General features: G+C 40.0%; 3 protein-coding genes across 8 annotated transcripts in view; all 3 read left to right on the top strand.

Moving 5' to 3' along the window:
- The first annotated feature begins 155 nt into the window (after positions 1–155).
- LOC144027667 (cytochrome b-c1 complex subunit 10-like) lies at positions 156–2,404 on the top strand. Its single transcript, XM_077535412.1, has 3 exons — positions 156–281; positions 1,777–1,916; positions 2,225–2,404. The coding sequence occupies exons 1-2, from the start codon at positions 232–234 to the stop codon at positions 1,895–1,897; spliced, it is 171 nt and encodes a 56-aa protein (XP_077391538.1). The 5' UTR covers positions 156–231; the 3' UTR covers positions 1,898–1,916; positions 2,225–2,404.
- A 134-nt stretch (positions 2,405–2,538) lies between these two features.
- Positions 2,539–8,686, top strand: mbd3b (methyl-CpG binding domain protein 3b). Of its 4 annotated transcripts, XM_077535408.1 has the most exons (7): positions 2,619–2,690; positions 4,876–4,944; positions 5,892–6,051; positions 7,100–7,237; positions 7,317–7,407; positions 7,650–7,827; positions 7,904–8,686. In XM_077535408.1, exons 1-7 carry the CDS (start codon positions 2,677–2,679, stop codon positions 8,055–8,057), a joined length of 804 nt encoding a protein of 267 aa, XP_077391534.1. In that variant the 5' UTR covers positions 2,619–2,676; the 3' UTR covers positions 8,058–8,686. The 4 variants fall into 4 exon arrangements, with proteins under 4 accessions (XP_077391535.1, XP_077391534.1, XP_077391533.1 ...); XM_077535409.1 differs by lacking the exon at positions 4,876–4,944 and having other exon boundaries at positions 2,539–2,690; XM_077535407.1 differs by lacking the exons at positions 2,619–2,690; positions 4,876–4,944 and adding an exon at positions 2,714–4,631.
- A 478-nt stretch (positions 8,687–9,164) lies between these two features.
- Positions 9,165–13,441, top strand: part of LOC144026538 (unconventional myosin-Va) — a 46,938-nt gene continuing 42,661 nt past the window's right edge. The window contains exons 1-7 of one of the 3 annotated variants that reach the window (XM_077533222.1): positions 9,165–9,377; positions 10,384–10,494; positions 10,567–10,735; positions 11,866–12,010; positions 12,086–12,242; positions 12,317–12,460; positions 12,886–12,967. In XM_077533222.1, the coding sequence (XP_077389348.1) occupies positions 9,351–9,377; positions 10,384–10,494; positions 10,567–10,735; positions 11,866–12,010; positions 12,086–12,242; positions 12,317–12,460; positions 12,886–12,967 (835 nt within the window). In that variant the 5' untranslated portion in view covers positions 9,165–9,350. Of the gene's footprint in view, positions 9,378–10,272; positions 10,304–10,383; positions 10,495–10,566; positions 10,736–11,865; positions 12,011–12,085; positions 12,243–12,316; positions 12,461–12,885; positions 12,968–13,441 lie in introns of those variants that run through there. The other 2 variants (XM_077533221.1, XM_077533224.1) reach the window with 2 other exon arrangements.

Genomic DNA, 13,441 nt, shown 5'->3' with positions numbered 1-13,441 from the left:
ACTAAATAGTTCATCTTATCTCATTCGAAGCCAACGTATCAGTATTTTTTTTTTTTTTTTAAAGAGTCAAACGTGCTGGAACGTGGAAACCCGACGACCTGAAACGACGCCGAGTCAAGACATTTTAATCAGGCACATAAATGGGGCACCCTTGGGTCCTAAACTAGCGTAAACGCTTCCGTGAAGCAAAGAAGTACTACAAGGGAGGTCAGGTTGGTCCTAAAAAAAAAAATGCTGAATAAATTATTCGGTGCCCGGAACGTCACGATTTTACGGACGTGGTACGTATAACCACTAACAGTGATGAACTTCTGCATTGCATGTTATTTTTTTAGTCACAAGCGTGTGACCGTGACCACGACTGTGTCCTATGTGACCCATCTGCACCTAAGCTAACTTAGCTTAGCTGCACTGTTTACATTCGTAATTAATTGCTGGAGGGAGTGTAAACAACTAAAAATCCTACCAAAAAAAAAAAAAAACGCTGATAGATCTCCAATGTACATTTTCCACGAACATGGGGGTTTGCCTCCCAAAATAAAATAAAAGACATTTTAAATTGATTTATTTATTTATTTTGTGTGTGTTTGTGTTGGCTGTGAGTATTTTGGGGTTCGACTGCATAAGAAACGTGTATAGGAATTTGGAGCCAGCGATGGATAGTAGGGGTGTGAATTGCCTAGTACCTGACGATTCGATTCGTATCACGATTCACAGGTCACGATTCGATTCGATACCGATTAATCCCGATACGAATTTATAAGTCGATTGTTGTGATTTTTTTTCATTCAAATTTAGAAAATACTAATCAGTAAGCTTGTAGAGTGTAAGATTTATATGAAAATGTATTATTTATTTATCTGAAATTTCAGTCTTATAGAGGTTGTAATCTGTTTCATGTTTGAACAGCATTAAAATAAAATATTAAGGCTTAATGTTCCGTTCATATAACATTCTTCCATGCTCAAGGTTTGAATCCTAACCCGAAGTCAGACGTTTTGTTGAATATTTTTCCATTAAAAATGGAAGTTTAAAAATCGATTCACACACACACAAAAAAAAAAAAGGCAATGATGATAAGACGTTGAATCGGTAAGACTACCGAATGAACAATTCTGAGCTCTTAAAAAAAAAAAAAAAAAAAAACGATTTTTTTTTAATTGAATCGATCCGAGAATCGCGCGATGTAGTATCGCGATATATCGCCGAATCGATTTTTTTTTAACACTCCTAATGGATAGACCTGTCCAATTGCTTTTATACTCTACAGTCAGTTCCCTATAACCAAAATTTGCATATATTGAAATACCTGGGGGGGAAAATTATTAAACATTTTTGTGATTTGGGGGTGGGGGTGAAAAAAATTCTGACTGCTGCGAAATCTTGGAATATTAACAATGGCAGAACAGAGCATTCCAGGGGTGAACAAGATTGTTTTATTTTGTGGCTCGGTCAATTACGTCATTGATCGGTCTGCAAACTATAACATTATTATAACCAATCATCGACATGCAAAATAGTTGCCAATCCAGTCCAGATGATCAGATTGGCGTAAAATCTACTGACTAGAAACAGGAAGGCCTAATTCTAAACTTAAAATGTGAGTTAGGCAGGCTAAACACTCACCCACGTACTGCGCATTTAACTATTATTTTTACTTTTTATGGTTGTGCACTGAAACTCTTTCTTATTGCAAACTACAAGCCTTAACTGTAAATGTATTTTTTTTAAATTCTATTTTTATTTATATTTGTCTTGATTGTTTTCTTAATGTAGGGTACCCAATTTGGTGACATGGGGAACAATGGGAGGTGTGGCGCTGGTTCACTTCACAGACTGGCGGGTCATCCTCGACTACGTGCCGTATATTAGTGGCAAGTTCCGCAAGGATGACTGAAGACTTTTTCATTTCAATTGTGAGTGTTTTATCAGCAATACAAAAGTAATTTTCCTTTCGGATGATCCACTGAGGCTGAAATGTATTCCAAACTCATACATTAAATTTAAAATTAATGACACAATGATTCAAATTGTGGGATTGAAAGTATTTTGTGTGCAATTATTCATGTTTGCAGTTTAAAGTCAACAGTAAGTGATCCAATTCAGTTTCTAGTGGCACATAATTACAAAAGAAGACCACAGTAATTTATTTAAATGCCATTAATGCATTACAGCCAAAACTCGATTTGTACAGATGAAATGTTACTGACGTGTGACTTTACAGGAGCTGAGCAGGCTGGGTGGACAAGAGTGGACTTGCTTCTACTTGGCCAGTTTAAAATGGGATGATGAGGATTTCCATGTGCTGCAGGGACTTGTTTGGATGCATTCTGTATAATTTAAAAAAAATAAATAAATGTGATCCATGACTATTCAATATGAATAAATGTTAAATGTGACATAATGGGTGTCCTCTTATTAATTACGAATCTTAGCTTCATGCATGAACCAAAAAACAGGTGTAATTTATATTTATATGCTTGTGTTTTGATTGGCAGTCACATAGGTGGGCTGATAAGGGTCACCCCTCCCTCTGCACCCACGACACAATAGTCACGTTATCAAGCAGACGGCGAAATTTGCGTGGATAATTTCTCCAGTGGTAGAGGGGGAGGGGAGGGGACTGAGAGAAGGGATTTAATACAGCGAGAGGAACAAAACCTCAGTGTCTTCAAGATGGATAAAAACGAGTAAGTACATAACGTGCAACGCGTTTCAATCCTTCGTGAACGGTTTGCAACGGACTCGGTATCGTTTAACGTGCAAAATATGCTTTTAGTCATACAGAAATATCAGTAAATAGGAATGTCGATCATCGATACGGCGAATAGTGTTCGCGTTTTGTATGTATGTCTGTGCAAGTAGCAATGCAACCGTGTTCGCTCACGTCTGTTTAGCACCGTTGCAATGTCGGTTTGAACAAATTTAATCCTTTTCATGTTTGCAATTTGCGTGGAGTCACAGCGGCGCGTCGACAATGTGCCATTTTGACAGATCTGCATTGCATATGTTACCCCTGCACAACAAATCCTCTTCCCTTCCGCAGCTTAATAACGCGCCAATGCACGATGTTTCCCCCCGCAAAACCCGAAACATGCAGCACGCGTTTGATGGAAAAGATACACTTTGTTCATTCATAAAATGAGGGGGGGAATGGAAAGTGACAACGGTCGGCATTGTGGTGAAATGGCTCTCCAATTTCATGTAACGACATGAAACTTGAGAGCTAAGGTGCGCATCGAAACGGTGACATTTATATACACTTGTTACGTTTCCTTGATGTTAAATATGCGGGGTTTGTTGTCACTGTGCCTTCGCCGTGACTATTTACGTCTATTTTGAGTAGTAGACATCATCAATTTTGCTTTTGGTCAACATTGTTGCTACCCGACACCAACGTCAAGGTAAACAGCGGTGATGGTGATATTTCCGGAAATGTATTTCACAATAAAATTTAGCGTTGTGTACTATTAGGGTAGTTTATTATATTGAGAAATGTGGCAATTACTTTTCCACATGGACTGTTGATGGAGACTTTCATAGCAATAAGTGCGAGCCAGGTGTTAAGAGTCCGTAAAAGGAGGTCCAAAGTTTTGGATCTCTTGGGAATTATGTGTGTGTGTGTTTTTTGTTTTTTGTTTTTTGTTTTTTAATAAGGGTAACATAACTCAGTTCCATAGTCTAATGCAGGTCTAACAAAACTAAATATTAATTTCTCTAAAAACAAAAGTGCAATGTTACAGTTGTGGAAATTAGCAAAAATCAGGTTAACCTAAAAAAAAAAAAAGTCTGTCTTTGCTGTTGTCGAACTGTGGTGACAGTAAACTACCTGAAAGTACCATTTTGGGTTAGCATAACCATACTGTAATGCACAACAAGGGCATGCCGGTTTTGGCATTTTTGTTTGCCGGTGTGTCGTGATTTTTCTAATGTAAAATCCGTATCTTGGTATAAATTATGTTAGATCTGATCGTGTGTTGTCCCCATAGATTCAAAATTGTTTCCAATCAGAAAAAAAAGAAATTAATTTTACATAACACGTGATGCTGTAGGGTGGTGATCATTATTGCTGTTTTTATTTATATGTTATCGACGTTTCAACACATGACAGTCTTGACTTTCCTGCTTCAATGTCGTTTTGTTTCAATATTTCTTTTATTTCGAAATCGGTTATGTTTTAACTTCCTGTCATTTCCCTTCTCCCTCCTGGAGCCGGCACATCCTAAACTAGTTTTGTGTTCTCTTGTTTTCCTCGCGGATGCAGCTGAGCTCCTCGCTGGGGCCTGTGGCGAGCCGGGCGGGAGGACGGGGGTAGTGATGTGGCCGCGAAGACCGCGGCGGAGCGATCTGCGCGACGACAAAGAGCACGGAGACGTTAGCTAGCTTCCCAACTAGCACGGGCGAGCTCGCGTTCCAGGTGGCGCGGCGAGCGAGTGTTCGTGCTATGGTCGACGCTAGGATAACGACAGAAAAAAAACTTTGTGTTAAGATTGCTAACTTGATTTATACTCGTGCGCGAAAATGGAGAAGAAAAGGTGGGATTGCACTGCTCTCCCCAAGGGATGGAAAATGGAAGAAGTGACCAGAAAGTCGGGTTTGTCCGCCGGGAAAAGCGACGTCTATTATTTTAGGTACTTATCCGAGCTGTGCTTCGACTTCGTAACTTACAAGTGTGTGCGGCAGCCAGTGCGCGGATGGATACACGCAGGACTATTTTGTTCAGAGGGGGAGTTGGGGTGTAAAGTTTTGGGTCGCTGACTGAAAAAGACTAGCGTCAGGCCTCTTGAGTTGACGTCGGTTAACACTCCTTATTCCCCTTACCCTAACCCTTCACCTGAAGTGAACCAACAACGCCAGAATTGTGTTCTCCTTTAGCAGAGGAGACGAGCCAGATGAGGAACAGAGGCAAGAGAGGGGGGAGGCGGGTCGGTTGTATAGTTTGTGGTAGGCCCACCACCCTGTCTAACTCTTCTGTTTCCTGTATTGTGTGATGTAAGACGCATCTTGTGTGCATGAGTGACGTGCACGGTCAGGTTCTTAATTCTCATGTTCAACATATGAGGTGTGTCAGAAAAGTTTCCAGGCCTGGTGTCTCAAAAGATGTATTTCAACTGCAAACTACACGCTTCTCCTTTTGGAAGTAACCCCTTGGAGTCTTCCCAGTCTTCTCATGGAAGGATTCTTCCCCGGATCTTCCACAGCGCTGTCGTCACGGCCATCTTGAGGTTGTCCATGTCTTCATAATTGGTCATCTTGATGACTCCCTTGAAGAATAGGAAAGAAGAAGAGTCCTTGGTAGATGTTCTCGCAGGTGGCGATACCCCCCCCCCCCTCCTTACATCAACAGACACGACTGAATTCTGACGCCGGACTCTTCCACCGAAGTCTTTAGCATTTGGTTTCTGGCTTATACTTGAAGAGCAATGAGCCGTGATGACTCTCCCCAGGAAGCCTGATCTCATCGTGGTTCTCGCTTCTCATTGCTTGTCAGCTTCACATAGCATGTATAGAAAACTCCTCGTTCCATTTTGAGAAGCCAGTCCTGAAACTTTTCTGACACAAGGTGTACATGGAGTTGTCGCTCCCCTGCATGGAGCCACAACCAGCTCCATGTTTTTTTTTTGTTTTTTTTTTTTAAATAAACATTTGCTCCTCTCAAAAAAAAAAAAAAAAAAATCATGTGGATGTGATGTGCAGTGGCCATTTTAATGCATTATGAGACGTGAGTGCAGGGTTTCGATCATTCATTCAGATATTTGTGTGCTTGTTGCATGTCGTTGTGCGTCTGTCCACCCGCCGCTTCCCGCCTTTGTATGTTTAATGTGAAGACGCATCATTTAAAACATCCTCACATTTTTATTTTTTTTTTTGTTCTCTGCTGCCTGGCTTAGTCCATCTGGGAAGAAGTTCCGGAGCAAGCCTCAGCTGGCTCGTTACCTTGGCAACCAGATGGACCTGAGCTCGTTTGACTTCCGCACGGGGAAGATGCTGATGAGCAAGCTAAACAAGAACCGCCAGCGGATGCGCTACGACAACAACAACCAGAATAAGGTGAGCCAACTCGGGAGGTTTCCGGCCTCCAAAGAAACATCTTCGTATATTGTATAGTACCAAGACTGACCTGTGAGAGGCAGAATGGTGCCACAGGGCAACCAGACTTGCTGGAAAATACAGAGGAAGCTTGTGCTAACTCTGCCGTCAGTAACCTTTTACTGTCAAAAGAGCCATTTTAGGCCAAGTAAATAACAAAAATTATGTCTGGAGCCGCAAAACATTTTATCATTGTGATGAATGAAACTGTGTGTTAGTGTTAGTATAATTAGAGCTGCACTATAACAGAAAAATATGCAGCATCCAATACTTTGAGATTACTTTTCTTCTACCTTTTTGTCTTCCATTTTTCGCTAATTTTTTGGGGACAATTTTTCACGCATTTTTAGCCTTTTTTTTTTTTCCTCCCCTGTCAAATTTCAGAATTTTTTTTTTTCCTGTATTCTTCATTTTTGGGATATTTTATGGCTTATGGCTTTTTTAAACCTTTTTTTTTCTGCTTTTTTTTTTTTTGCTAATTTTCTGACTTTTCTGGCAGTTTTATGTACATTTGATTGTAATTTTCGGGATTTATTTTGTTTTTGGACGTTTATAGATTTTGAACATTTTATTTTCTGCCATTATTAAAAATTATAATTTTCTACCTTTTTTTTTGTCAGTTCCTAAATATGGAATAGTTTTTTTGTTTTTTTTGTTTTTTTGCAATTTCATGGACATTTTACGATAATTTTCTGCTTTTCCTCTTCCTTTTTTTGTTGACATTTTTAAAACTTTAATCTACCTTTCATCTCTTTTTTTTTCTGACAACTTAAAAATTTGGACTCTGGCAAGTTTAAGATATTTAATTATTATTATTTTTTTTAATCTAAATCATTAATCCATTTAAAGAATATTGTAGCTAAAATAAAAATAAATATGTAGAAAAATAATTTCAACAATTTAACTGGCTTTCTTAGGTCGACCGGTCTCCGTAGTGATCGCACACAAACATTTGGGGTTGGAAATGATGGATGATGGATTAATGATTGTCATCTGAACCGTTTTTAAGGGTAAACCGGACCTGAACACGTCACTTCCCGTCAGACAGACCGCCTCCATCTTTAAGCAGCCTGTTACCAAGGTTACCAACCATCCCAGCAACAAAGTCAAGACAGATCCACAGAAAGCTGTGGACCAGCCCCGTCAGGTGAGCTAGATTTATACTTCCTGGTTCAACGGGGACAGTTCACTTATTTTTTTTTTCCCTCCTGTTTTTGTGTTTCTAGCTATTTTGGGAGAAAAAACTAAGCGGCCTGAATGCGTACGACATCGCAGAAGAGTTGGTGAAAACGATGGAGCTGCCTAAAGGTCTCCAAGGTATTTGGGCTATGCACTTTGTTGGCAAGACACAAGTGGAGTTACGGTTTTTCAGCAATTAACAGCCTGATACTGTTTTTCATTCAAATATTTACTGCAATGACCTTATTAACTGCATTTGCGTATGTTTGTGATGGGCTACGGTGCCTTTAAACCTGCATACAAACTTACATACTTGCAAAAAATGTCATGTAAACACGTTAAATCGCTGCCATATTGGAACGGGGCTGCCGCTCTTTCAGGTGTGGGACCAGGCTGCACAGACAAGACGCTTCTGTCGGCCATCGCCAGCGCGCTCCACACCAGCGCCGCCCCCATCACCGGTCAGCTGTCGGCCGCCGTGGAGAAGAACCCCGGCGTGTGGCTCAACACCACGCAGCCGCTCTGCAAGGCCTTCATCGTCACCGATGAGGACATCAGGTTAGTTTGGTCGCCGCAATTTTGCACGTTGAACAAGTGCAAATTTGCAATTTGTCGGCGTGCTGTGGTCTCCCAGGAAGCAGGAGGAGCTTGTGTACAGCGTGAGGAAGCGTCTGGAGGAGGCGCTCATGGCCGACATGTTGGCGCACGTGGAGGAGGCGGCGGCGGCCGGCGAGGGCGACGCCGTCAAGGACGAAGGCAACGCCAGCGAAGACATGGAGAGCGTATAGCGCAGGTGCCGCGAGGCCAGACGGCAACTCGTATCTTTTTCCCAGGTCTTCATCTTCTTGACGGACATTGGACACAAATGAGCCTTTCCTGTCCTCTCCGGCCAAACACAAGCAGACTGACTCAACCGTGGTGTCCATTTTAGCCACTGGATGGCAGCAATGTGTGAAATTGTCCCCTTTCCAAAACAAGTGACATCATCCAGAACTTTTCATAAAGGAAATGTCAGTCAATGTTGGGTAAAATGAACATTCGAATTTCTGAGTATTCTCCTTCTTTCTTGACAATCATGTCAATGATACATGTTGGTGCCTACTCATTTTTACGGAGCTTTGTTGTGAAGATTATGTATTTCGCTGCCGTTTTCAATTTTAATCATGCCCCTGCACCACGAAATGAGATGACTGTTAACTGAAAGTTGTCGGACGCTCATCAGTGTTAGTATCGTCATTGTCATACTCATTTTTTTGTTTTAAAACAAATGTCATGGTGGCCGCGTACATACCGGTTGTCAAAATCATGGTCAACACATTTTTAATGTCAGTAATATTTGATGAAATCATGTGTTTGTTTTTTAAGTCCTGGTTTGTTGATGTTTATGTTGGTAAATAATATAAATTCCCGCTGGAAATTGTCCGTTCAATATCAGCAGGTGGAATGCTGAAAAGAAATTTGATTGTATTGCTGAATAAAAGTCACTATGCCAAAAATTCCACTTTTTTTTAATATAATTTATTAATTACTTGAAAATAATATAAATACATTATTGTGATGACTTTTGGGTTAGTTTTGTTGTTGCTAGGTGGAATACCATACCTGAAATCCTTGCACGTGTTCAATTCCCAATCGGTAATAGTGTGAACTGGAGTGACTGAGGCTTCTCTGGTTTGTTGGGATAGACCAGGACGTGCGGGATAGTTGTAAAAAAAAAAAAAAGTGATGGATTTTTAACGAAAAATATTTTTGTTTTTACATAAAAAAAAAAATAAATAAATCAACACCAGCAATAAATCTTTTCTAACGAACTTCTCTTTGACAACACTTTGACTGCGAAAGTATATGAGCTGATGACTGCACAGGTTTGTCACCTGCTAGATATTGACGAAACAAGTCAATCCCATCCAATCAGCTGCAGATTCACCTGACAGTCGTCTTCACTGCGTGTGTGTGTTTTAATGCGGACAAAGTGCACATGCACCCACGGGGACATTTTCCTTGGTGGAAAACCAATTTGCTTGTCGTGTGGATGCCGTTTTCATCTGCTTGGATGCGTTTGTTCAGCTAGCTAGTTGAGGATGGCAACACTTCAACTGTACACCAAGGTAGGACTGTTGAAATATTTCTCATTACAATATGTATATATTATTTGAATTTCATTCCAGTTCGCCTAGGACCTAGAGTTTTGACAGTTGAATCTATGTTTTTCTGTCAGTTGTCACCATTTGGTAAGTAATGGGGCTGAAACTTCAAGTCAAGTCCCACTGATAGCTCGTTGAGGTAGAACTGTCACTTTGCTTTTGTGAGCAATACATTCCCTCATTTACGCTTTTGTCGCTTGTTTTTAATGACGTTTAAAGTGTAATTTTGCGACAGAAGTGTTCGCTTATGTTTACTTCGAACCTTAAATTGTTCGAGTTAAATGAGCACGATACTTGCCTCGAAGTTGTGAGCCAAGTATGGAAAGTCTTAAGGGACAATATACATTGTGCATTTTGCAATTGAATACTGTAATATTAACAAAAATAAGAATTGCTAAAAGTAAAACGGAGAGAAAACATTCTTGCATATCATTTTCACTCACAACTTGACATTACAATGAAATATTTTCAAGTGGCCAGTGTCCCTGATTTCACTAGATTTGCACCTGTTGTTTTGACTTGTGAAGATGAACTGCTCATGAACAAATCAGAACATGGTCTGCTGGCAGAACTTTGGAACCCCCTGAAGTAAATGGTCCAGCTCTAATTATTTTTAGACACATACTGCGCAGTGCATCAACTACTCATACAATTTATTTTGAGAGTGACATTGTAACGTGTAAAGTATTTCAAATTTGGTGAAGATGAAATTAGCATGCGTATACTTAAATATTTTAGATCCTATATTGCTCCATTCATAGCTACACACATCACACTATAGTTCGACATAATGGATAATCCATGTAGGCCTTTAAAGTGGGATGGCCAGTGTTAATTTTTAACACTTTTAAGAGCTTTTTATGCTGATGGATGTCAAATGTGTCATCAAGGTGAGACCAGGAAGCAATGTTGTGCAATCAAATAAAAATCAGTCCGAGTGCTACTGTTTTGGCTCAAATTCTTTCACCAGGGGGCCATCGTGTGGATTCCTGACCCGGATGCAGTGTGGTTGTCGGCCCACCTTGTCCAGGACTACACACCTGATGACAAGCATGTGCTGCTGCAGCTTTCTGGAGGGAAGGTGAAACAATAACGGACAATTTTAAATGACCACCTCCATCAAAACTAAGAAAAACATCTCCTCCTCTGGCAGGAGACACTTTACTCGGTGGCGTCGCCATCTGACCTTCCTCCACTGGCCAACCCTGACATCTCGGAGGGCGAGAATGACCTGACGGCGCTCAGCTTCCTCCACGAGCCCGCAATCCTGCACAACCTCCGCGTTCGCTTCCTGGATTATAGCAGCATCTACACTTACTGTGGTAAGCAAGGGATGCCAAATGAACAAAAAAGTATGGAGGGACGTGCCAGATTATCTGGTCATTAACTCATTCACTCCCAGCCATTTTCACAGAAGCAGTCCCCAACGCTCCCGGCTGTTTTACTGGATTTTGACTGATTTTGCAAAAGCCCACAGAATATTGTGTTCTATTGCTATAAAAACATGGAACCTACCAAAAGAAAGATTAAAGTCTCTTCTTTCATCAGAAAAAAAAAATCAGTTTCCATTTTGCAGCAATTTAATTATCCTCATAGCTAAGTCTCATCGTTATTCACAAATCTAATTTTGAGTTAATTTAAAGTTCCTTTAACGCCGCTAATTTTTTAAAAATGTGTGATTAATGAAAAGCCTGTACTTGGGGGAATTCCAGTCACAATGCAGCAGACACATCCACGTCAAAGTTTTGCAGTAATAAATGTAACAATAATCCATATATTTGTGGAGACTGGGGTCAAATTGTATTTTACAATTTTAAAAATGTGCAGAATTTCACATGACTTCATGTTAAAGATTAGATAGCTCTTAATATGAAAAGACAAATGCACTGAGCTGTCACCAATGTCTTACAAATGCAATTATGCCATCTAGTGGCTGAAAAAAATCACCAACACAAATCAATATAACACTTGTTTTATTTTTACAGTGCAGTACATCTTTTTAATTTTAATTCAATTTTGTGAATTATGATGAAATTACTTGTCAATGACTAAAAGATGCAGCCATATTAGTATAACATTTCTTTCCACTTTTATGTTAACAAGAGTATGAAAACTAAAAAATATTTTATTGTACATTTTATAACAGATATAACATTTATGATTAACCGTGAGTTAACTATTGAAGTCATGTGATTAATTCTGATTAAACATTTTAATCGCCTGACATCGCTAATTTATTTACTAAAAAAATAATGTGGCAGACCATGTATTTTATTGTCACCTGATAAAGTGTATTTCTGTTTAAAAAATAAAAAGATACAATAAACAATAATTTCACATTCACACTGCCAAAAGTTGAACTAAAATACATCATAAAAACTAATGAAAACACTGAAATGATCTGCATTTACAGTTGTGACATTTCAGTGAATAAACCTCTTTTTGGTGCTAGGTATCGTGCTGGTGGCTGTCAACCCTTACGACGAGCTCCCCATCTACGGCGAGGAGGTGATCGACGCTTACAGCGGTCAGGACATGGCCGACCTGGAGCCTCACATCTTCTCTGTGGCCGAGAACGCATATCGCACCATGATCAGGTCAGCCTTCACTCTCGCTCCATTTCTCTCTCGCTCTTTTTTTTGGGGGGGGGTAATGTACATTTCCTTTCCCAGGGAGGAGCGCAATCAGTCAATCATCATCAGCGGCGAGTCGGGTTCGGGCAAGACGGTCTCGGCCAAATTCACCATGCGGTACTTTGCGGTGGTGGGCGGAGCCGCTCAGCAGACCAGCGTGGAGGACAAAGTGCTGGCATCCAATCCTATCATGGAGGTCATGCCCAGGAACAACCACATTCTCTATTATTACTATTTATATGTGTGCCATGAAACAAATTTTGCTTGAAGGCCATCGGGAATGCCAAAACGACAAGGAACGACAACAGCAGCCGCTTTGGGAAGTACATCCAGATCGGATTTGGCAAGAAAGGGGACATCATCGGGGCCAACATGAGCACCTACCTGCTGGAGAAGTCCAGGGTGGTCTTTCAGGTACATGTTTTTGTGACAGTATTTTTTATATATGGGAGTTTTGTTCCTTGCAAGCACAAAGAGAGATTACATAGAATACAGACACTGTTGTCCTGCTAATTCGTGATAATTGATGCAGAGCCCTACCGTGAATAACCAAAAAAAAAAAAAAAAGTAATTGACACGCCCCTCCTAAGAGGATTATAATTACCTATAGTTGCCACAAGATGGCGGCCAAGCACTACTCTATTAGACATGCTCTTCCCCTCACTTCAACATAGTTCCTTGGCACCAAGATGGCGCCAAAGTAATACTTTTATTAGACATGGTTTTGGCCTGTGCACAACAAAAATTAAGTAATTAACTAAACAATCACTTTGATTCCAATCAATACTCCCTCCATATTGAATCTAACATTTGTTTTTGTCTTGTTTCCTGTACATTAGGCTGCAGCAGAGAGGAACTACCACATCTTTTACCAGCTGTGTGCCTCCAGACAGCTTCCTGAAATGAGATCACTCAAACTGGGTGAGACATGAGCCACCTCGTGATTACAAACATACAATTGTTTACGGTTACTTGTAACGGTGAATACAAAAAATGACAAGTTAATGGATCATGTGCCGCAAGTCGCCTCACTATGTCTTAATGCAGCAATCAGTCAAACTAAATTATATCAATTTAAATTGTTGCTGTTGTTCCTTTCTTTCTTTCTTTCTTTCTTTCTTTCTTTCTTTCTTTCTTTCTTCTTCTTCTACTTCCTTCTTCTTCTTCTACTTCCTTCTTCTTCTTCTACTTCCTTCTTCTTCTTCTTGCTTCTTTCTTCTACTTCTTTCTTTTTTTTTTTGCCAAGGGAACAGTAGTTTACAAAGAAAAAAATTACAAAGAATCAAACATAGAATGCACACATACAATTGTAAATTACGTACACAAAAGAAAAATAAAATAAAACATAAATGACATTACAAAAAATGAAATCAAGACATTCATCTCAACACGAGG

The sequence above is a fragment of the Festucalex cinctus genome, chromosome 10 (genome assembly GCF_051991245.1).
Source record: "Festucalex cinctus isolate MCC-2025b chromosome 10, RoL_Fcin_1.0, whole genome shotgun sequence".
In the NCBI taxonomy this organism is placed as follows: domain Eukaryota; kingdom Metazoa; phylum Chordata; class Actinopteri; order Syngnathiformes; family Syngnathidae; genus Festucalex; species Festucalex cinctus.
This window is presented reverse-complemented; position numbering and strand designations above follow the sequence as displayed.